This window comes from Anolis sagrei, chromosome 6, assembly GCF_037176765.1.
Source record: "Anolis sagrei isolate rAnoSag1 chromosome 6, rAnoSag1.mat, whole genome shotgun sequence".
Classification (NCBI taxonomy): Eukaryota; Metazoa; Chordata; class Lepidosauria; order Squamata; family Dactyloidae; genus Anolis; species Anolis sagrei.
Window position 1 is genome coordinate 45,013,797 of NC_090026.1, and position 25,338 is coordinate 45,039,134.

Here is a 25,338-nt window from a genome sequence, read left to right on the forward strand (position 1 = left end):
TGTTAAAAATAGGTTCCGGATACATTTTTAAAAGAATGGAAACCATTTAATCAATATTTAATCAATATTAAATATTTAATCAATATTAATCTGAGGAAAAGGCAAAGACTTTATGTACAGGTTTGGAAACAAAAATGTTGGGATATTCGCTTGCAATTGTTAAAAAAATGGAAATAAACAATTTTATGAATAGAAAATGGAAGAAAAATTTTAAATTTATAAAGATGCTGACAAAAGAGAAGCTGGAAATCCATTTTTAAAACTAATCTATGTATATGTTGGTATTTTTTGTTATAGGTAGAAATGTATGCTTGTTAAGCAATTGTTGTTTAAGTATGTCTGTGTTTATGTACTTATAAGTATTGTCGTTGGGAAAAACAGATGTAAGGCAAGAATATTGGGGTTGAAGTTGTAAATGTACACTTAGGAAAGTTCTACATGCTAGAGTAAGAAAGAATGACACTCAAATTACATTTCATATACCCTTCGAGAGGCATTCAAGAAAAGAGCTCCCTACGTTTATCCTGGATTTCTTGACTATATATTTGAAATATCGGATTCTGGGGATATGATGCAGTACTACTTCACAGGGGCATAACTTGTATTTTGAACCCTAAATACATGGTGAGTGAAATCAATGTTTAACACTGTAAAAGTTACAGTCAAGACCAGACTCCCCAACATAGTACCTACCAGATTTTTAACTACAAGCCCCATCATTCCCAGCCAGGAGAAGGATGGAAAAGAGAGTGGAGAGGTGTTCATCCTTTACCTTTAGTCTTCTCTGTCTGGTAAACCTTTTCATAATCCCTTACAGCATCTTCATATTGCTCTGTATCCATGTAACTAAGCAAGGAAGCATTGATATGGCTTTAGTGAAAATATAAACAATTTCCAAACTGTTCAAATAAAGGTATACAGGTCACCGAAGGTATACAGGTCACCGAATGTATCCAGAGTTTGGAAAAGTTAATTTTTTTGACTACAGTTCTCACAATCTCCAATCTGTAGCACCCAGATAGAGATTCTGGGTGTTGCAGAGTACAAAACATTTTTCCTGAGCTATAAACAAATCCGAGATGTGGGGGTTATCTGTTTTCTTCCCAACTCCATTTTCAGAATCCATCCTTCCTCTGCTAACTCAAGTTTGACTCAGCATTCAGCATTCTATGTAAGGGACATTGACAAAGAATGGGGAAACCCCAAATTCAAATTTACACTTGACCATTAAACTCAGGGCGTAAATGATAACATTAGTTTTTAGTCTAACCTAAAAAGCTTTAACTAAATCAGTGGTTCCCAACCTTTTTTTGACCAGGGAACGCTTTGATTTTTTGTTGTTGTTGTTAAGCATGGACCACAAGGTTCAAGAATAATAAACTGTAGTTCTAAAAATAAACTTTAATGAAAACTTTTAACATATTTGTTAAACTTAATAGTAATATGAATTCAAATTACTATTTTAATATAAAAAATAACATTTTAAATAGAAAATGAAATTTGGCTTGCATCAATGTGAATTTGAGCTTGTATCTTCTTAACAAGTTGGGTAATTCTGTGGCTAATATTATTACTCAAGGAAGCACAAAAGAGGGAGAAAGGAAGGTGGGGGGAGGAAAAGAGGGAAGAAAGGACCAAGGAAGGAGGGAGAGAAGCAAGAAGGGCTGGAGGGAGAGAGGGAAGAAAGGAAGGAAGCAAGGTGGGAGAGAAGGAAGAAAAAAAGGAAGGCAGAAAGCAGGGAGGGAGACAAGGAAGAAAGGGAGGAAGGGATTGGACTGAGGGAGGGCAGAAGGAAGAGAGAAAGAGAGAGAGAGAGGAAGGAAGGAAATGAGGAAGGAAAGGAACGGAGCAAGGGAGGAAGGAAGAAAAGAAGGAAGGTGGGAAGCAAGGAGGGAAGGAATGAAGGGGGGAGGGAGGGAGAGATAGAACCGAGAGAGGGAGGGAGGGGGGGGAGAGAAAGAAAGTGAGGAGGAAGGAAACAAGGAAGGAAGGAAATAAGGGAAGGAGCAAAGAAGGAAGGAGGGAAGCAAGAGGGGGGAAGCAGGGAGGGAGCAAGGAAGGAAGGAAGAGGAAGGATTGGTACCAAGGGAATGAAAGGAGGAAGAGAAAGAGGGAGGGAAGGAGGAAGGAAAGACGAAAAGAAGGAGAAAAGCAAGGAAGAAGGGGAGGAAATGGGAGGGTAGGGTTTTCCAGGAAGGGAGGGAGGGAGGGAGGGAGGAAGGAAGAAGAGAAGGAAGCAAGAAGGACTGGAGGGAGAGAGGGAGGGAAGGAAGGGAGGGAGGGTAGGAAGAAAAGAAGGAGGAAAGGTAGGAAGGAAAGAAAGTAGGAAGGGAGGGAAGAAGGCTGCACCTCAACCAGGCTCCCTCAGGCCTGCCTTTTCAATCTCTGGCATTTTGTGGAGGAGGCGTGCCTTGAGTTCAGGCAGGAAAGAGGCAGACTGCGCAAAGGGCTCCTCTTTCTCCTTTTTTTTCTGCTCCCCCTTCCTGCTCTTTCCCCTTCCCACCTTTCCTGGCGTGGAGCTGCTGTTGGCTTTGCTCAATGCAATGGAATCTTGGGAGTTGTATTTAACAAGAGCTTTGCTTCGCGGGCCATATTTTAGTTCTTGTGGACCACAAGTTGGAAACCACTGAACTAAATAAGGATAAAACTGGAAGGACCAAAGAAACCCTATAACAACAAAGATATCTCTCTCGTTGAGTATCTTGGTGGGAGAGGAAGGATAAAAACAATCAAACTAGGTAAGCTTAGAAGCAATACAGCAAATGTTTACTGAAGTGACAAAATGGGGAAATAAAGCAGCTGAGCTTTGGACACTTCTAATCCTTTCAACTATTTTAATATAATACATCAAACCAATCTAAATTAAATACCTTTCTCATCACTGAGCTACAGTGCTTTACTCAATATCTAATATGTGTACACTCACCATTGTGCTCGCCTCAGATAAGCTTTAATGTATGTGTCGTCCAGTCTGATGGCACTTGTACAGTCTTCTATTGCTTCGTCCAGCTTCCGAAGCTAAAAGGCAAGCAATAAGGTTAGATAATGAATATTTATTTTATTCATAAATTCCTAAGACCTCATTTGTTACTTCTCTTTTGCAGTCCAATCAAGCCAACCACTTTATCCAAAGGCCACCTTATTGCTTAAAGGCTGTTTTTTTTCTGGCTATTCCAACACAGGGCACACACGACTTTCTTAAAAGCAAGAATGAATAACTAGGGAGAGTGTGAACAGAAGGTATAGTTTTACTGGATGGGTAGAAATGCCACCTTTCCCAAACAAGTATGGGATTAATAAGGATGAGAACAGAACTGAAATGAACCATTAAAAATCCACAGAATTTCAGTACAGCCCTGGAAGAAAAATCCAAAAACCTCTGAGATGTTATCTAAACCATTTTGAAGGAATAGTCACCATACAAAAATTTCAGGACTCCATATTAAACGTATTACTTGCTGGCAGACATTTCAAAAACTGTATTAACCATCTTTCAAATCCTGGAGGAAAACAAGCCTCTCCACGGACGTTTATGAAACCACACAATAGAGAATGCAAGAGGCAAAGGACTTATCTCCATGTCACATTCAGTTCAGTGGACTGAAAAGGTTTTCTAAGGTCCTAGAGAGCTGTTACACAGAACCTCCTTAAGAAACAAGGTTAATTGAGTATTTTTATGATTGATGAGCAGCTCACATTTCACATTTTGTTCCTGTGGCACAAACTATTCTTTTAATTTAAATCATTTTTCTCTGGTCCTAGTTTTTGAGGGTGGGTGGAAATAGCGGTTCATCAAATTAGAAACATTGAAAAGTCCTCCCAAAACTGACCTCAACAGCAACACAGATAAAATAGTCATGTAGCCCCATCCCTCTCCATCTTCTTCTTGGAGTCACTGTATCAGAATCATTGGTAATTTTTTGTTGCTAATGTTGTTGGTACTGAAATTAGGGTGCAACTTACAATCTATGCCATATTACAATTGAAGACATATGGCATATAAGTGATCATTTAGCAGGGGTCCTCAAACTAAGGCCCAGGGGCCGAATGCGGCTCTCCAAGGTCATTTACCCAGCCCTCGCTTAGGGTCAACCTAAGCCTGTAACGACTTGAAAACACACAACAACAACAATCCTATCTCATCAGCCAAAAGCAGGCCCACACTTCCCACTGAAATATTAATAAATTTATATTTGCTAAAATTCTTCTTCATTTTAATTATTGTATTGTTTTAAAGTGCATAGGAAGTAATTCATTTTTTTTTTCAAATTATAATCTGGCCCTCCAACAGTTTGAGGGACTGTGACCTGGCCCTCTGTTTTAAAAGTTTGAGGACCCATCAAGAAAAACAAACAAACACCAGACTCAGGATTGATAGTCTTCTGATAGGAATCTGTTACTGTTTACAAGGTTATTAATTTTGCTTCTAGCCTTGCTTTCCCATCTGAATGAGATTAGTAGTTGACCTTGTAAGCCTGCCACAAGGACTATAATGTTAGTAGATCCAAAAACCTGCCATATTCTAACATGTTACTTAATGCAACACCAATGCTACATCTAGGAGCCCAGGGGGATTCCACTGTTTTCGCCAGCTGTGCACATTGTAGTATATTTGTTTTTGTGGTTTTTAAGCTGAGGAACATTGTGCAGCTGGCGGTGCAGCAAGCTGTGCAACAGGAAACTTTGCTGGATTCCTTCCAAACACATTGCCCATAACTAGGCATTCTTGTGCATGATGGAATTGTATTACTGGATAGTGGCATAACTGTTTACAATATCGTAATTACACACAGTATTCCTTTCGATCAATGTGGAAGGCATGCAGCCTTTGAGAACTATTAGACTGAAATTCCCAGCAGCTTTAGTCAGGATAATTAAACCAGTAAGAATAGCAAATATAAATAAAAACTACTCAAAAAATTGCTGGAGAGGATGCCAAGAATCAGGAACATATATACATAGTGGTGGCAATGTAAATATGTAAATAATTTTTTGGGGAAAGTATTTAGAGAAATAGAAGATATAATGAACATTAAAATAGAAAGATGTTCTAGTATAGCTATTGTATATTATTATCATTATATAATAATAAACAATTGAAAAAAGAGGATAAAGATGCGATAACAAACTTATTGACAATAGCAAGACTGCTTATAGCAAGGAACTGGAAAAGAGAAATAAATATACAAATAGAGGAGTGGTACAAGGAAGTATGGAAATTGGCAGTAAATGATAAGGTGACATGTATATGAATAGGCAGTGTAACAAATATAGGAATATGGAACAACTGGATGATGAGACTGGATCTTGATTTTAACTATGAGACGATATGAGATGTTATATGATGTTTAATTTATTGTTATAATGCTATTGTTTTAATTGTTTTTAACTGTTTTATGATGTTTTAAGCATTGAATTTTGCTATTGTGAATTTCTCTGAGTTGCCCGAGAGCTAAGAGTGGTATACAAATATAGTAAATAAAATAAAAATATCTATAAATAAATATATTAAAAGTTAAAAGAGGTATATGGAAACAAAGTGATTTTGATGATGTATGGAGAAAATTTATTGAAAAAGGATTAAAAATGAAAGAAGGAAAGTTACCTCCACAAGAAGAATTGAAATTTTGGACAGAGGATATGTAAAAGCTGTGGTTTGGGAGGGGAGCACAGTGGTGAGGGGTAGATAATATGTATAAGCAGAAAAATAACACTAGATGCCAAAAATTAAGCTATTGTAGGTTGCATTGAATAATATGTAACTGCTGTAAAATAAACAAGGTATAACAAATGTATTGAACTATGATAAAATAATAAAAAACATTTTTAAAAAAAGGAAAAGTGGCTGTTGCGGGCTATGATGTTCTGGAGAGCCCAAAACATCCACCTTTTTTCTTTTACTACTTTAGAACCAATGCTGGTGCAGATCTGAACAGACTGATTTTTAATGAATGATGTTTTATGTAATTTTAAAATGCTGCTTTCTTTTTATATTGTTTGCCTCATTATTAACTGTTGATTTAATTTAAATTGGATGTATTTATGTGTGTTGTTATAGAGATTATTTGTATAATTATATTGTTGTGAGCCACTCCGAGTCCTCTTGGGAAGATGGAGCGGGATACAAGTAAAGATGGTGATGACGACGACAATATTATTTGAGGTTACGGGTTCTGCCAGGCCAGCCACTTTGCCAGATCTTGGCTGGTTGGAGGCCCATCTAGGCTTCATGGAGTTCCAGGACTCAAAGACCTCTTGTAGCAAGATCCCCATGGCTTACAAAAACATACATCCTGAGAGAGTGAGATTCTCTAATCTTTTCCCCACCATACCTTGCAAAATGTTTCTCTACAGCAAAACTATGACTGAAGACTTTAGAGATGCCTCTGGTAAATAGGTTTACCTTTGAGTTAACCGTTCCCCGATTGCAGTAGAGTTTGGCATTGGTTTTCCTGTTATTTGGGTCTATTGCCAGGGCTTCTGTATAAAGTTCAAAAGCTAGCTTGTAATTGCCTTCCTTGAAGGCCTTGTTGCCATCGTCTTTCTTTGCTTTCAGCGCTTTGGCGTTCTGGAAGAGAAGGTGAGTCAAAAGACAGGATGAGAAGTTGAACAGTTAAAAAAACCCAGTGTCACCTAATTAAAGAAACCTTCATTGGTTACCCTGCATAGTTTCACATCTTGGACCCAGGATTCTTTAGATTCATTTCAGGATTTGAAGTTCTTAGGAACTGGGGCAATTCATGAAACAGCTAAAGGAGCCCGGGAGAGATAGCGTAAAGAAACCTGCATCATTTGGGGGGAAAAGGTAGGGAGCTTACCAGGTGACACTATTCCTTTTTCTTCCCTCCTCCCTTTTAATCTTTTTTTCCAGTTCTAAAGCCACCAATTCTGCCAGCACATGTGGTGATGCAGAAGCAGCGCTTTGCCCATTCTCCCTCCGCTCCATGCCTACTGATCAAAAATTATGAAAGACATCAAAGTGGAGAAAAAAAATATCCAGGATAAAAATATATATTTTAAAATGTACCCAATGTGCAAAATTTAGACACACTGCTCAATTGCTTTTTCTTGGAGCAAAATTTGAAGTGCCTGGTTACAGATTTTTTTTCTTACATATGATACACATGGTTTTGATTCGGATGGACTGAAGTACCTCCCTGTGTGGGTCAGGAAAAAAAGAATGCATTTGTTCTAGAAAAGAAGCAAAACTTCAGTTACAATTCTTCTTATACTTACGCGGCAGGCGAGACAGGCCTTATCATGGTCAGGAGCCATTTTGAGAGCCTGGACGAAGAACTGCACAGCCTTTTCAATGCAGTCCTCGTAGTAAAGGCAAAGCCCTCGCACATAGAGGGCATCAGCATTTGTGGAATCTATTCTCAAGATGTCACTAAAGACAGAAGGAAGAAGACAGAATTACACAACCACAGTGACTAAGGAAGAACTGCCCACATACAGAACGCACAACATTCACAAAACACTCCTGAGGGGCAAAAGGCCTGTAGTGGAAGATATGGCTGGTTATTTCAAATTTATATTATTATTTATTTATTTAAAACATTTATATTTTCACCCCGAAGGGTATATGATAGCAAATAGGTTCTATACATGAGCACTATGTTTTTTTCTGACCATTGTTAAAATCATAGCATGGAAAGAAACTCCAAGGGCTCTGAGTTTCCCTCTCTGACCCTTCTGTAGTCCCTTTCTTCCCAATATTCTTTTGGACCACTTCTCCCAAGTGCCAAATGCAATTTTTTAAGATGTTATTTCCAACCCAGTCGTTTGGGCATCATGGTTTGTACTGTTTTATGCTTTTCACTTCTGTAGTGTCAAGCTCCAAGAATAGGAAATTTTAATTGCAAAAGAAAAAAAAACTTTGAAAAGGTACATTTGACAAATTCTGAAATTTGCAAACCCATTTTGTCCATAATCCCTTTTGTCTGTTCATATTTAAATCCCTATTTTTGCACTAAAATTATTTCATAAGGCAGGAATAATAACGTGTGAATAAAATTACAAATGTGTAACTAAAACATGAAATGTCTAAATAAATTGACATTCTTGTTTAAAGAGAAGAATTTCAAACATGTAAATAAAGGGATTTTAAGTGGAGGAAAATAACAAAATGTGATAAAGATAGAGATCTTTCAAATGATGGATCAGCAGGGTTCCTCACTCTCATGTGCCAGGAACTTGTAGCTTATTTATTATTATATTATAATATAATATAATATAATATAATATAATATAATATAATATATGATATATACCCATATAATATTTCTAATATTATAATGTAATACAATATAATACTACTACTACTACTACTACTACTACTAATAATAATATGATATTATAATTATATATTTTATTACATGTAATATTACTAATAATATTACGATTTAGTGGTATGGTGCAATATAGCAATGTTTAATGCTGATATTGTACTACGCTAATAATATAATATATTGTCTGTAATATATACCTTGTAAGCCGCTCTGAGTCCCCTTTGGGGTGGGAAGGGCGGCATATAAATGTCGTAAATAAATAAATAAAAAAATAAATTTGCACCCACTGACTACAGTTGTTGCTTTATTCCTGGAAACTCCTAATGGACCAGAAGCAAATGGCTCTAGAACTAGCATTAGTCCACAGACCAACACACTGAAAAGCACTATATTATGATACAAAGCCTGTTTACATACTTCATTGTTAACAACATTATTGAACATGGCACACAAACTTTTCCCCAGCTAGTTGCTTTTCTAGCTGTCCCAATTCCTACCTGGCAACTGATTGCGCTTCAGGATAGCGACCCAACAACGCTAAGCATTCTGCTTTGAGGATTTTGAATCGATGGCATGCAGGGGCAAATTCCAGAGCACGATCCATGCAAAAGACAACCTGGGTGGGTGAGGTGGCAGTGAGAGAAAAGGTGGAGGAGAGAGAAAGATAATAGCTAGTGAGCATGAGGAAGCTCAGATGCTTTGTACAGGAAGCAGTGCAGTGCCTGCTGTGAGGCTGAGAGACTTGCAACCCTGATTCTAGAACATGGGTGAGCAGTTGTAGTCTTCCAATAGCTTTTGGCCTACAATATTTATCAGTTCTACTAATTGACAGTTGTGCTATCCGCTCTAGTTAACTCAAACCATGGGGAGTGATCAAAATATCACACTTGTCAACTTCTGACCGAGAATATTAAGCCTTTCTATGTGAATCGGGCCCAAATTCTCAAGACAATTGCTCTGGTATTATGCATCCTGTGACTTCCCATATTCCTGGTTTCTGAGGTAAGGAAAGGGCAATTTTCTGCAACAGGAGGACACTACCCTTCCGAATTCTTGCTCTGAAGAGCAGGTTAGAAGCACTAAAAACTCAAAAAAAATATTACAATGAGAAGAGTGAAGCAGTGGCTGCCATGACAAGACTAACTCCAGCTCCAAGCCTCCGTTGAGTGACTTTACAGGCACTTTTGCTGCTCTAGGGCTAGGACAGCTGCAAAAGAAGGGAGCCTTTGTTTGGGGTGAGGTTCAGCTGGAACTCTCCCTTCCCCCTTCCATAGGTGACATCACCGCTGGGTGCTGTGGGAAGCGCCGAGACACTCCAGTTGATGGAGGCCTTGGGAAGGAGGTTCTTCTCCAGAAACAAAGGGCACGTTTGACACTGCCTAAGCGATGGAGAAGCCTGGGGAGAGCTGGCTCGAGATGCAGACAAGGCAGGGTTCTTCCTTAAGACAAACTTCAGATTGTCCCTGATGAGCCAGCTGCTCTTAACAGTTCGAAAGTGGTGAAGTAGGAATTCACCGGGATGGACAGAAGCCTTATTACTAAGGTTGCTGGGCTCTGTCTGTGGCTAGGGGCATACAGGGACAAACCGAGAGCTATCTGGCAGGCCTGTCACTCAAGGGAGTGAAAAATCCAGTAGCAAAACATATAGTCCTGTGGGGAAGTAAAATCTATGCAACTCATCCCATGAGAAAGACTTCATGACAATAAAGCCTGAGGAAATCAGGATTGAATCTCATGTCATCCATGGAATGGTTCTGAGGAAATCACCTCCCTGCCTGCCCAAAGCAATTCTGAAAACTTAGTCCAAGATGGAAAATAGCTCTCCAACATGTGGCACAATAACAGATTATAAATTTATCATTTATTATTTCATTTCAAGCATTTATACCCTGTCCTTTTCACACACACACACCCCGCCCGGGGGGAACGACTCAGGGCAGCTTACAGAAGGCAACCATTAGATGCCGAACATAGTACTAACAATTAACACTAACTGACAAATAAACAATTATAAATACACCAAAATTTAGAAAAATATTAAAATTGCCAGTTTAAAATCATGATCCAGGATCAGTCCATTGACAGTCGCATAAGTCAATCACGTTCAAATGCTGTATTTATTGTTTGAAGTCTTGATCCCAAAGCCAGGTCTTAAGTTTTCTTCGGAATACTAGGAGGGAGGGGGCAGATCTGATATCATTTAGGAGGGAGTTCCACAGCCGAGGAGCCACCACTGAGGCGGCCATGTCTATTGTCCCCATCAGTCGTGCTTGCAAGGGAGGTGGGATCGAGAGCATGATCTTAAGGTCCTAGATGGTTCGTAGAGGGTGATACTTTGGGACAGGTAAACTGGGCTGGAACCGTTTAGGGCTTTATAGGCTAAAGCCAGCACTTTAAATTGTGCTTGGAAGCAACCTGGCAGCCAGTGGAGCTGGCGTAGCAGGGGGTTATGCTCCTTGGAGCCCGCTCCAGTGAGCAATCTGGCTGCTATTCGTTGGACTAGATGAAGCTTCTGGGCAGTCTTCAGACGCCACCCCACATAGAGTGCATTGCAGTAGTCTAAATGGGATGTAACAAGAACGTGAACTACCGTGGCCAAATCAGACTTCCCAAGGTACAGGCACAGCTAGCACACAAGTTTAATTGTACAAACGCTCCCCTAGCCATCGCTGAGACCTGGGGTTCCAGGTTGAGTCTAGGATCACTCTCAAGCTGCGAACCTGCGTCTTCAGGGGGAGTGTAACCCCATCCAACACAGGCTGTAATCCTATGCCCTGTTTGGCCTTACGACTGTCTTATCTGGATTCAATTTCAATTTGTTACCCCCCATCCAGACCATCACAGCTGTCCAACACTAGGTCAGGACCTGAACAGCCTCCTTAGTAGCAGGTAGGAAGGAGTGACAGAGTTGAACACCCGCGTACAGATGACATCTGACCCCCGAAATTCCTGGAAATATTACCTGGTTGCACTTAGGAAAAGAAACTGGAGGAGTCTTTTAATATTGCTTTAGAACTGATTATTAAAATCAGGAAAAACTTAGTTTCTCAAATAGTGAAAATATTTTTAGATATATTTCAGCTACCAATGATAATTTAAGCTTTGATTATTAAATGGAAGTTTTTCTGGAGTTTATCAGGGATTCTTTTTGAGCAAAATTACTAATGATAGAAAAGCTTCATTTATTTTCCTTTCTTTTCATCATAACAAAGTCTTAGTATGTTCTTGGTTTAAAAGTTGCTCCAGGAAGCTTAATAGTACCTCTCACAATTGTCTATAGAATTCAAGACGTATGCTGAAAATAAGCATGGATATAGTAAGAAAGATGGAAAGAATTTTATAAAGTTACTACCAGTTTATAGTTCAGTGTTAGGCAGTTTCTTATGTACCTTTCGGAAATCCCGTTTATCAAAGTCAGCTTCAGCTATTTTCTCATACTCTAAGACAGTTCTGGAGTTGTTCAGCTGGAAGAGAAGATGAGAAAGCATTGGTTTCCACCATATCAGTTTAGCACACAAGATCACTAGTGATTTCTGTGGTCATAACAAACATATTTTTTATATAGCGAATCATAGATACCTGATGTTAATGCCCTGAGTTACATTCCTGGTATAAATTGCCTCAAAATGTCAATATTTAAAGGTGAAGTTTCTTTCATTCATATGTTTGATTAACTGAATAACAGGTTGTGTATTTCCGCCTTAGCCCTCCTCTCCTTAAACAGGATTTTTATGAACAAAGGGACTGCAATAAAGTTCAAATCATGGTTTTGAACTCTAGTTAAGAGGAAACCTTGGCCAGATTTAACTATGGTTATGGTTAATGCTAGCACATCATGGTTAAATCTGATGGGGGAGTATTGGTAGGAATTCACACCAGACTAAGAAGAGATGGCAAGGAGGAAACTCGGAATTCTGTGGCTCATTCCCATCCTTAACCACAAGTAAAGAATGACATGTTCACTAACTCTCAACTCATACCTTGACTAACGCTGAAATTCATTATGTTGAGAAGTGGTCCAAACAAGAATCCATGGTGAGATCATTCTTTTACCTTATATTGAAATGAACACTGGTTGTTTTTTTTAAAGAAAGGTGAAATGTTTAATCTATAAAGTTCTCAAAAAGCAAAGTAGATGAAATCTTCACCAGGCAAATGTGTTCTGCAGTCTAGATGGATCACGTTAAATCTCATGCTTGATATAATGAAATATCAGGGTGTATGATTATAACTCCAGAATACAAATCCCACAACTGCCAATCTGATGGTTCTTGGCACGGAGCGTTTAGATGTGTGTTGAGGTAACGTGTATACTCTGGTAGAGTTGCTGCCACCACCCAAAGTAATTTGGGAATATTAAAGAATGGTTTCCTGAGGTAAACTTCTTTCCTGCCCACCATGTCTCCCTTTGGCTCTTTGAGATGACTGTGATGTGATGATGTTAAAACTGCTAGAATGATTATTACAGGAAGGAAACACTACTGAGGCTTCTTAAAAAGGTGAAATAGATAACAGATTTATTGATAAGAACAAACAACTATCTTCTACAATGAAGCTTAATTGGTTACTGGGGTACAATAATCTTAATAGTTACTTCAAACCGATTACTTGGCTGAGTTATGAGTAAAACTCCTCACGCTACAATAAATCCAGTAGCAGTGAGTTCCACAGACTAACCTAACCAGGTTGTCCCTAGAGCAATTAGCTACACTCTAAACAGAGTCCTCTGTAAGCTAATATACCCTAACCCAGAGAGCAAACCCACTTGTGTAAAAATCCACACAAGCACCCAGGCATCTACTTTGACCATCATGGCCAAATAATGCAGAATCGCCTGTCCCAAATGCTCTCTGACAGAAAAATCTCAACTCACCAAAAATCTACCTCTCTTCTCTCTTGCCACTTTTTCCTCTCTGTGCTTAACTCCTCCCAACTGTCCTAACCTATCCAGAGAGAGCTTCAGCTCCTCCCCTCTTATCCTCTTACACTCCCAAGATGTCTGCTTCCTATGCTTACACTCCCAAAATGGAGGCCTGCCTACAGATATCTCAGGCTCCTACTTCGTCCTACGAGGTAAGAATCACTACACTTGACATGGCAACAGCATGAGAAAAAGCTCATTATGTGTTACACTGTATGTGAACCTGAACAACTAAAATGATCAACCTATAGATTTCAATTGAAATGTAAAGGTGAACTTCACACTTAGGCAAAAGGGAGATATAGCTATCACTCTTTTGGCAAACGTAAAAAGACTTACCTCTTGCTGGGCCTGTGTATTTTTATGATCAAGTTCTAGAACTCTTTGGAAGCAGCGGCTGGCAGCCATGGCATTCCCTAAAGATAGGTGGCACTTTCCTTCCCGTAGATGTCCCTGCAATGACAGGGGGAAGAGGCAAAGCCTAGGTGGTGTAAGATGCAAATGACAATGAGTACCAGCACAAAAGCATATCTATGATCACATACCCTCACAAAGGTATCATCCATTCTGACAGAATGCTGGGCATCTCCAAGAGCCTCCCGGTATCTGCCTAACATCATGAGAGTGGCAGCTCGGTTTCCATAGTAACTCGCATTGCTGGGACACGCATCTATAGAATAGAAAGGGATGTTAGTTAGTACAGAAACACAATGGACATCCTCCACATTCCTTCATTCCAAATCTTCAAAGTTTAAAATTTTCAGTAAGACAAATGCAAAAACACTGAGTAGCTGATCTCACTCAACAAGGTTCTGAACTTTTAATTATCAAAGAACGTGTGTTTCTGCACATACGCCCATGCATCCACTTTAGGAATATAAACAAGGAGTAAGGAAATGGGACAAGGAAATAGGAAATCTATGGAGCAAAACTGAATACAACAGTAAACTCTGGCTCTTCAGCAAACAGGACTTATTATTATTATTATTTATTTATTTATTTATTATTTGCACTTGTTAACCGCCACTCTCAGCCCGAAGGCGACTCGTGGCAGTGTACAGAACATAGAACATAAAGACAACAGTTACAGTAAATTCAGGGCCATAACACACATCTTACTAACACACAGCTAATTAAACTAAAAATCCGCTTCGTCTTGTTTGGGTCATAATCCATCTCGTAGTCATAGTCCATTCCGGTGGTCATTCCAAAACATAGCACTTAATTGAAGGCCTTTCCGAAGAGCCAGGTTTTCAGGCCCTTGCGGAAGGCCAAGAGGGAAGGCGCCTGTCTAATTTCAGCAGGGAGGGAGTTCCACAGCCGGGGGGCCACCACCGAGAAGGCCCGCTCTCTAGTCCCCGCCAAGCGTGCCTGTGAGGCAGGCGGGACCAAGAGAAGGGCCTCCCCAGATGATCTCAAGGTCCTCGTGGGCTCGTAGGCCGAGATGCGGTACTCAAGGTATTTTGGGCCGGAACCGTTTAGGGCTTTGTAGGTTAATACCAGCACCTTGAATTGGGCCCGGTAGCTAATCGGCAGCCAGTGGAGCTGGGACAGCAAGGGCGTTGTGCGCTCCCTGCGTCCCGCTCCGGTTAACAACATGGCTGCCGCGCGCTGGACTAGCTGGAGCTTCCGGGCCGTCTTCAAGGGCAGCCCCATGTAGAGAGCGTTGCAGTAGTCGAGGCGGGATGTGACCAAAGCGTGTACCACCGTGGCCAAGTCAGACTTCCCAAGATACGGGCGCAGCTGGCGCACGAGCCGAAGCTGTGCAAATGCTCCCCTGGTCACCGCTGAAACCTGGGGATCCAGGCTCAGCGATGAGTCCAGGGTCACACCCAAGCTGCGAACCTGCGCCTTCAAGGGGAGTGCGACCCCGTCCAGCACAGGCTGTAACCCTATACCCTGTTCGGCCTTGCGACTGACCAGGAGTACCTCTGTCTTGTCTGGATTTAATTTCAGTTTGTTCGCCCTCATCCAGACCGTCACAGCGGCCAGGCACCGGTTCAGGACTTCGACAGCCTCCTTAGTAGCAGGTGGGAAGGAGTGACAGAGTTGGACGTCATCTGCGTACAGGTGACACCGCACCCCGAAACTCCGGATGATCTCACCCAGCGGCTTCATGTAGATGTTAAACAGCATGGGGGACAGTATGGAGCCCTGAGGAACACCACAGGTCAAAGGCTGTGGCGTTGAACAGGAGTCCCCCAATAACACCTTCTGGGTACGACCCTCCAGAAATGACTGGAGCCACCGCAAAGCGGTGCCCCCAAGGCCCATCTCTGCAAGGCGTCCCAGAAGAATACCGTGGTCGACAGTATCGAAGGCTGCTGAGAGGTCCAGAAGCACCAACAGGGACACACTCCCCCTGTCTAGCTCCCGGCGGAGATCATCCACTAAGGCGACCAAGACCGTCTCGGTACCATGTCCCGGTCTGAAGCCAGACTGTGCCGGATCCAGATAATCCGTGTCTCTCAAGAATACCTGGAGTTGTGAGGCCACCACGCTTTCCATGACTTTGCCCAAGAAGGGAAGATTGGAAACAGGCCGAAAGTTGTCAAATTTAGTGGAGTCTAGTGATGGTTTCTTCAACAGCGGCTTTATAATAGCCTGTTTTAGGCTCGCTGGAATCGTGCCTTCCCGAAGGGAGGCATTAACCACCACCGTTACCCACTCAGCCAATCCCCCTCTGGCCTCTTTCAGAAGCCAGGATGGGCAGGGGTCTAGGATGGACGTGGTAGGCCTCATTCCTCCAAGTATCTTGTCCACATCCTCGGGTTTCACAAACTGAAAAGAATCCATCAAAATAGGACAAGCAGGTGCTTGTGTCACATCCACAGAGACTGCATTTAATGTGGCGTCCAGCCCAGAACGGATCAAAGCGACTTTGTCTGCAAAGAACCGAGCAAATGCTTCACAGCGCGTGTCCGAGTTGTCAGGGCTCCCACCTGAAGTAGGGGGAGTTAAAAGACCTCTGACAATCCGAAACAACTCCGCCGGACGGTTTTTTGCAGACGCAATAGTAGCCGCAAAGAAAGTTTTCTTTGCGGCTTTTATTGCCGCGGCATATGCCCTTAAAAAGGACACAAACCGTGCTCGATTTGGCTCGCTTGGGTCCGAGCACCACACGCTCTCTAGTTCCCTCTTCCTTCGCTTCATCGCTGCCAGCTCCCCAGTGAACCAAGGAGCTGGTTTAGCTCGGTTACTTGAGAGGGGACGTTCCGGAGCGATCCTGTCCATTGCCCTGGTCATCTCCCCATTCCAGAGAGTGACCAAGGCCTCGACATGGTCACCTACCGAGGTGGCGGGAAAATCCCCAAGAGCCGTCAGGAATCCGTTCGGATCCATAAGCCTCCTGGGGCGGACCATCTTAATGGGTCCTCCACCTTTGCGGAGGTTAGGGGGCGCAGTGAGCCTAAATCTGATCAGGAAGTGGTCGGTCCATGGCAACGGAGAGATGGACAACTCCTCCACACCGCCACCTTGCTCCCATCCCTGACAGAAAACCAAGTCCAATGTATGTCCAGCACAGTGGGTGGGGCCAGTTATTTGTTGGGACAGCCCCATGGTTGCCATGGCAGACATGAAGTCCTGAGCCGCTCCTGTGAGGGTCGCCTCGGCATGGATGTTGAAGTCCCCCAGCACAAGGAGCCGTTGGGACTCCACCACCAGGCTCGAGACCACCCCCGCTAGCTCAGGTAGGGAGACTGTAGTGCAGCGAGGTGGACGGTACACTACAAGAATCCCTATTCTGTCCCGGTCACCCACCCTCAGGTGGACGCATTCGAAATTTGTGGTCTGCGGGATGGGACTCCTGGTCAGATGGATGGAATCTCTATAGACCACTGCGACCCCGCCTCCCCGTCCTCCGGCTCTTGGTTGGTGTTGCACGGAGAAGCCTGGAGGACAAAGCTGGGAGAGGTTTACGCCCCCAGCTTCATCCAGCCAGGTCTCCGTAATGCACGCCAGATCTGCCCGCTCCTCCAGGATTAAATCCTGGATCCAGGTCGTCTTACCGTTGACAGATCTGGCGTTCAACAACACCACCTTCAAACCAGAGGGCCCGCTCACCTGGTTACACCAATTTACCTTAGGAGACCGGTTGGGGGTTGTTAATATAGATAAGCGGTCCGAATTAGGCCGAATTCGAGGTCTCCTTTTCCCGCATGTATTATGTATTGTGTACATAAATGACTTATGTATTTAATCAAAAAATTCTCTAGAAATGATGGTTAGTCATTTGAGTTCTATTCTGCATAACTGAGATTCTCAGAACCTTTTCTACAGATGATATTTCTAGACATTTTTTAAAATATAGTTTTTACAGCAGAAAACTGCAACAGAAAACAAAAACATTTTTTCATTATATACAAAATAATTAATGCATCTTTATGTGCAACATGCAACCTATACACACACACACACACAATGACATTTCTAGATATTTGACAGCAGATTACTTTCTCTCAATGCAATGGCCTTACTCTTGATGGTCAAAGTGTAACCTGAGGAACAAGTGAACCCCAATTACACATATTACAGAACCTTGCACTCACTATGCTACAGCGGACTGTGAAAACCTCTTGCTGTATAGGGACTGCCTATCCTCAAGGGAAAGAAATGGTTTGCAGTCAACAAAGTTAATAGAATCACAATAAAAATGAACTACAAATGGATCATTCCAGTTTTCAGACAAGCAAATCAAGCAGGCCAAAAAACCACCTCTCTTTCCCCTTTAATCCTCACCTATGGCTTTTGTATAATAGTTGAATGCTTCATTGTAGTCCTTCTTGGCATAAAAGACATTCCCTTGTTCCTTGTAGGCCTCTGCTTCTCTGAAATGAAACAAGACATCACAACCTAGAAAAGACAAGAATATCCACCAGGAAAAGACAAGAATATCTAGTAGGATAAAAATCATCATCAAGCCATGTAGCTGAAGAATGAGAGCCCTTCCAGAAGCAAGAACCCTACCTAGAACTACTCTTTGCAGGACTATGTAACACGTATCTCTTAATGATGAATTTTTCTCTCTCCAAAGAGCAACATCTTTTTGCTGAGTTATGAGCAAATTGTGTACCTAAAGAAGTTGCTAGAAAATATATCTACTGGGGAGAAAGGAGAAAGGTAAACACACCTTTTCACAAATCAATGGTACCTGAGATAGACTCACTTCCAACTTTGAAGTACAGAAGTGCGTTTTTCTGGTGATGCTGAGCATTTTGCTACTGGTTTGCATACACATTGTTTTTTTAAAAACCTTTTTTATTAGGATAGATTTCCAAAAAGAGGCTGTAAACACTGGGTTATATAAACCTAAATTTGGTTCAGTTAACCACTGTGTGGAATGAAAGTGTTACTAATGTTATTTTGAGTATATGCAGTTACCATGAAAGACAATGTATTAATAGCTGTCCTAATTTTCTTTTTAAAAATAAATTAAAAAGGAGCACATTACAAGGTCACACAAGAAGCACTGGAGAACAGGGTGGATTCAGTGAAAATCAAGATGATTTAGGTAACCAGGAAGAAAGGCCAAAATAATTAGTGATCTGAATTAGGTTTTTTTGTTCTCCATGTATTCTGCAAACCAGTGTAAACATGAAATGACCACACTTTACAATTTATATGTAACTAGCCATCCTCTGCCACACATTGCTGCAGCCCAGTCTGTGTATATGTGTTTGCGTGTGTATATATGCGTCTATATGTGATTTTGCGCATGTGTTGTAATGTATTTTTTGTTTTTTGGCTTTTAAAGTCTCTTCTGTTGTGTTTTTCAGTGTTTTTATGAGTGATGGTCACTTGTTCGCCTGATAGGTGTATTGTGTCCAAATTTGGTGTCAATTCAGCCAGTGGTTTTTGAGTGATGTTAATACCACAAATGAACATTACATTTTTATTTATATAGATCAGAGAGAGAGAGAGCAAAGAGAGAACTGCAATATTAAAGATCTGTTTGACTCTCTCCATTGCCATGGATGCTAAGAAAGAGTCTATTCAAAATGCAACTCTATGATTCTATACACAGCTGATCACATTAAAACCTACTAGATTTGGGTCTTACACCCAAAAAAACATGGCATAGGAGTCTGACCTAAACACCTAGAAATGGCTGACAGGTACCTAGTGTAATGTGAAGAAAGAAGTATAAATATCTATGACCTTCAATTGATTCATCTAATTATATGTTTATATAATAAATACTTTTAAAATTGCCCCTTATCCTTGAATGCCAGTTTGGTAGTTTACAACTACAATTAACCAAAATACTTGTTCCAGACACATATACAAACAGTAGTAAATACAATAAAATAAAATCATCAAATTAAGATGTTTGAGTAAACAAAAAAGGTTTTGAGCTGGTACTAAAACAACTACATTGTTGGTACCAGTTGTTCTCTTCTGGGGAGGGTATTCCCATTGTTGGGGCTCTGCATTCTTTCTTGTTGACAGATGAGACATGCTCAATGTACTTGAAGGATTCCCCTCTTCATACATCATCTGTACTGTATTCAATACAATATAATGAACTAGTGTGTCACTTACAAATACTGTAAGTAGTTGTTTAAAGATTAATCCCCCCAAAGCCAGATTTTGTTATTGTTGCTTCAGTTCATTCTTTTACATATATAATCGGGCTTTAATTGCTAACAGGTGGTTTTGAAATTAATTTTAAGAGATGTTGATATTTTACAATTCATTATGCTTGAACTGAAGTAAAATGTCATTTTAAAGCATTTTAAAATAATGTGATATTTAATACAAATGGTATATTAAAATAAAAACAAATGTGCCCTTTAAAGATTATTTTAAAAACGTGGAGGCACAAAGAACAGTGATTCTCTCTCACAAGAGCTATACAGTTTGCCATCTGTTTATATGCATAGAGGGCTATCAATAGAATTTGTACCCTGCTGAGTCATTGAACTTTCCGTATACCGGTACAACTGGAGGAGACAGATACATTAAGAGGGCATTATCACACTGCTTCAAGATGGGAATTTAGCAATTCCAGATTAGCTGCGAGATGTAACTTGAAACTGAACAAAAAGGAGAAATTCAAAATATGAGCATCTTTCCATAAAAGGCTGCTATGGGGAAGATGGAAATGTAGTTTCTGAAAACCTTTGTAACTTTAGAGTACTAGCTATAAGAAAGGACCAAAAAGCCAGCTCTGAATTCCTAAGTTTGGTATCATCAGCAGAAACCCACCTCCTCACTATCACTGGCATGACCCAAGCAAAAGGCCTTCTGAAGTACACAATAAAAGCTATGTTAGGGGAAGAGAGAACAAAACTCCCAAACAATAGAGGGTTGTATTGTGGTGTGTTAACATAGTTTTAACCTCATTCTGGCTCCAATACTAACCACTCTCTCTGGCCTCCCTGCTCCAGCCTGCTCTGCCTAGAATGGTGCAGCCCATCAGCATGCAAACAAAACAGAAGCCAAGGACATTTCATTTTTCAAATCGGGTTCAAAGGGGTAGCAGCTCACATTTACTGCAGACAGTCAAGCTTGGTTGAAAGCTAACAAAAGTCCTGATTTGTCCTCTGCTTAGGCATGGCTTAATGGCTTAAAGAAGGAATGGCACATGCAGTTCAGAAAGCCGACAATAGGCAAACACAAAAAGTTATACATGTTCAATAAGCCAAAAAATTCTAGTGCTTCTCCCAATTTTAAAATCATGAGCAGGAGCATGGTAATGAAAGTTTGCAGCGGCCTAATTCAGATTGAACGAGGAAGCTTGGTATGCCAGGAGGCCATCTTCGCTAGCCATGCGAAGGCTTGGGAGAGGGAGGCAATGAGAAAATTAGGGAGGGCCATTGTTTTTTTTTTCTTCTGTTTCTTCCAATACAGTTTTTTTCTTGAAAAAAAAAGATACTTACTGATCCAAAATAATTTTCAAAAGCTATGCAATCAATCAAACAAACAAACAAACTTTATTTATATCCTGCCCCATCTTCCCATGAGGACTCAAGGCGGCTTACGACATAAAAGGCAAGCATTCAATGCCAGAAAAAAAAATAAGTAAGTTTGGTATGCCAGGAGGGCATCTTCGCTAGCCATGTGAAGGCTTGGGAGGGGGGGAAATGAAAAAATTAGGGAGGGCAATTTTTTTCCTGTTTCTTTCCAATACGGTTTTTTTCTTGAAAAAAGTAAGATACTTGCTGATCCAAAATCATTTCCAAAAGCTATGAAATCAATCAATCAAACAAACAATCTTTATTTATATCCCACTCCATCTTCCCATGAGGACTCAGGGCGGCTTACACGACATAAAAGGCAAGCATTCAATGCCAGAAAAATAAACAATAAATATACTTGGTTTGCCAGGAGGGCATCTTCACTAGCCATGTGAAGGCTGGGAAGAGGAAAGAAATGAAAAAATTAGGGAGGGCCATTCTTTTTCTGTTTCATTCCAATACGTTTTTTTCTTGAAAAAAAATAAGATATTTACTGATCCAAAATCATTTCCAAAAGCTATGCAATCAAACAAACAAACAAATTTTATTTATATCCCACCGCATCTTCCCATGAGGACTCAGGACGGCTTACAACATAAAAGGCAAGCATTCAATGCCAGAAAAATAAACAATAAATTAAAAATATAAATAGTATAAAAGATTCAATCGTAAAAAAGTAAATCACAATAAAAGACCAATAAAATATATTTCACAACATCAATAAAACAGATTAAAAGCCATATCCATAGTCCATTCCGTATTTGGTAAGGCCAGATGCAAAAAAGAAAAAAAGTAACATTACATACAGTATCAGATTACTATAATTCATGGCATCCTTTTTCTTTTTCTTAGTTCTTTTTGTAGAAAAGAGTGCATTGCAGCCATTTGAAACTACAGAGGACTTGTTGCTGTTGTTGTGTGCCTTGAAGTCATTTCTGACTTTAGGGGTTTACTTGTTAAGATTTGTTTAGAAGGGGGTATGTTCTTGCTTTCTTCTGAGGCCAAGAGTGTAGGACTTGCTCAAAGTCCTTTGGGGGTTTTACATTGCTAAGTGGGGAATCAAGTCCTGGTCTACAGAGACGTAGTCCCATATTCAAACCACTACACCATGAAGTCAAAATAATTATTGGTTTTATCAATGTTGTTGGTTTTTTGTCTGTTTTTATGGAGGAGGGGTTGTCTGGTTCTAAAACGCGCATAAACAAAGAGATTCCTCATATTTCAGGTGTTTCTTACAGTTATGAAACTCATACCTCCATTTGTAATAAAGATCATTTAAAAAAGATTGATTTGTAACTATATTGTGAATAAACAATACCTTTCACTATGCCAAACATGGTAAACCAAGCTACATGCAATGTGGTTATGTTCTCAAAACAGCTAAAATGTTTCCAATTTAGTATTATATTTATCTAATTTTCTGCAAAATCTTCATTTTTTGAATACTACTGGGAAAAGAACATTTTCTCATGGAGTCAAAGTTTTCAGAAATTTTAACATTTCTACAGTTTCATGAAACAACCATGGGAAAAGATACGTTAAAACAATGGTTTTAGGACAAGCCAGGATCTCAAATTATGCTTGATCCTGGTTAGCTTTCACTAAATACACTGTAAACTTCACCAAGCTTTCTAAACTTTGACTAAACATTTGCCATATTTAACTAGAAGTTAAGGGCTTCAATCTTTCTCTTTACATGCATGAAAAAGGAGAGGAAGAAGAGGATACATAGTAAATGCATTTGCTTCAGGACTGTTCAGAGATTATTGTGGCAGTAGATTGCTCCATTCGAACTATCAACAGAACAGGCGCTGCAACAGGTGTCCTACGACTTCCACATTGTTGGAAACAGGTTGTACACAATTCTGTCAACTATATTGAAGGACTGTAAAACTTGGTGGCATGTATCACGTTTGCATTATATGCAAATAAATAGTTGCCACTATTAAAGTTCCAGCGTACAATGATACCTCATACAATCCCGACAAGACAGAGGTCCTCCTGGTCGATCGTAAACTGGATCGGGGTATAGGGTGGCAACCTGTGTTGGACGGGGTTACACTCCCCCTGAAGTCACAGGTCCGCAGTTTGGGAGTCCTCTTGGATTCATCACTGACGCTTGAGGCTCAGGTGTCGGCAGTATCCGGGAGGGCTTTTGCACAATTGAGACCGTAAAGGCTGGTCTGGTAGGGGTGGTCCATGCCTTTGACACCTCTAGATTGGACTACTGTAATGCGCTCTACGTGAGGCTGCCCTTGAAAATGGCTCGGAAATTTCAACTGGTCCAACGGGCGGCGGCCAGGATGTTAACTGGTGCACTCTACAGAGAGAGGTCAACCCTCCTGTTTAAGGAGCTCCATTGGCTGCCGTTTATTTTCCGAGCCCAATTTAAGGTGCAGGTGCTTACCTGCAAAGCCGTAAACGGTTTGGGACCATCCTACCTGCGTGACTGCATCTCCGTTTATGAACCCACACATTCTCTTCGTTCATCCGGAGAGGCCCTGCTCGCGATCCCACCTGCGTCGCAGGCGCGTCTGGTGGGGATGCGAGACAGGGCCTTTTCTGTGGTAGCCCCCGACTCTGGAACTCCCTCCCTAAAGATATCAGGCAGGCCCCTACCTTGGCAGTCTTTAAGAAGAACTTGAAGACCTGGCTGTTCCGATATGCCTTTCCAGAATAGGAAAAGTCCAGTAACATGTCTCAGAAGCACTTTATTAGAGTTTAAGATTGCCTGCACACTGCACTTACCCTAAAATCCGATATACTACCTGTCACATCAGCACTTTTAACCTGTACCCATTACATTGGCCCGGCCCTGTTTTCTTGTGTTTTTGGTGTATTGTTTTATTGTTTTGTTGTTGATATTGTTTTAATTGCTTTGATTTGCTTTAAGTTGTGTATTTTGTGATGCTATGTTTTTATTGAGCCCTTGGCCTGTGTAAACTGCATTGAGTCCTTCTGGAGATGCCAGCGGGGTACAAATAAAGTTAATAATAATAATAATAATAATAATAATATTTTGGCCACTATGCTAGAACTGCCTTGTGATTATAGACAGTGTAAGGAATGGTATGAATTAGATTTCAGGATTTTCCTTCTGTCTTTACTGATGACCTGATTTTAATATGCTTCATAAATTCCCAAGTACCTTTAGGCTTCTTAAAAAAGGTGGATGAGTGTTAGAGAGATATTTAGGTTGACTGCTCTTTTAGCACCTTGGTAGTCTTTTTCCTGGGAACGGTAAGAAAAACCCCATCAAATTTTGTTCCAATTGTGTTTTGTAAGGGAAACCCTCCTACACACACAATTTATTGGTTATTTCTGAAGGATATGTATACAATGACAACACAGGGACCACTAGGTCAAATGCCACAACTTGGAGCTACTGACACCTACCATGTTTCATCAATGTGGTGAACATATACAGAAAATTAATGCTTGATTAAAATGTGCCCTGCACTTGTTTACTAAGGCCTTGGACTGCCACAACAAGGGGGAAAGAATCCTTGATCTCCTGATATCATGAATGATTGTTTCTACTCCAAACAGATGCCACAGCCTGAATGAGGTCATTCTGCAAGACCCACACTGATGTAGGCTGCATTCCCCACTTGCTACTTTTGATGCTAGAGAAAGAATCTGCTTGGCTAAAAATACAATCCAACTCTCTGAATGGATCTCTTTGTTGGGTAAGGAGTTGGCGTCCCTCACTGGTTAACCCTGGGGGTGTAAGGACACAGCTAACACAAGGATTTTTAAAAAACAAGCCTCCCATCACTACTTGCCTCCTTAACACTGCATAACTTTGCTAGAGAGGATGCTGAAATATGTACTTCTTGAGTGCCACATACCACTAAGCTGCCATGGAACTAACATTTATGCAGAAATAAAACTCAACTGCCTCCCCCTGACAAGAAGAAACAGCAAATATAAAAATGAAAAGCCAACAAATCATTTCAAAAACAAAGACTTGCTATGCACAATCAGAGCAAAGTTGGTAAGGAAAAAATCAGCTTGCAAGCAGGAATGGGTTCCCATTACATGTATGTGACTTTGAAGACTCTTGGTAAAAATCAGATTACATGAGCTTTGGTTTTAAAAGTCAAACTACCAGTCTTTGCAGTAAAAACTGGACACGAAGTTTATGGCCTTGGAAAATGGGGAA

At 40.7% G+C, this 25,338-nt stretch overlaps 1 protein-coding gene across 1 annotated transcript in view; it reads right to left on the reverse strand.

Annotated features, from left to right (window-relative positions):
* Window positions 1-25,338, reverse strand: part of DNAJC7 (DnaJ heat shock protein family (Hsp40) member C7) — a 46,378-nt gene that overhangs the window by 9,665 nt on the left and 11,375 nt on the right. The window contains exons 2-10 of the mRNA XM_060781150.2: window positions 17,953-18,041; window positions 13,758-13,882; window positions 13,552-13,665; window positions 11,681-11,755; window positions 8,789-8,907; window positions 7,237-7,390; window positions 6,404-6,568; window positions 2,927-3,018; window positions 773-846 (exon numbers count right to left, since the gene is read on the reverse strand). Coding sequence (XP_060637133.2) covers window positions 773-846; window positions 2,927-3,018; window positions 6,404-6,568; window positions 7,237-7,390; window positions 8,789-8,907; window positions 11,681-11,755; window positions 13,552-13,665; window positions 13,758-13,882; window positions 17,953-18,041 — 1,007 coding nt within the window. The remainder of the gene's footprint in view (window positions 1-772; window positions 847-2,926; window positions 3,019-6,403; window positions 6,569-7,236; window positions 7,391-8,788; window positions 8,908-11,680; window positions 11,756-13,551; window positions 13,666-13,757; window positions 13,883-17,952; window positions 18,042-25,338) is intronic.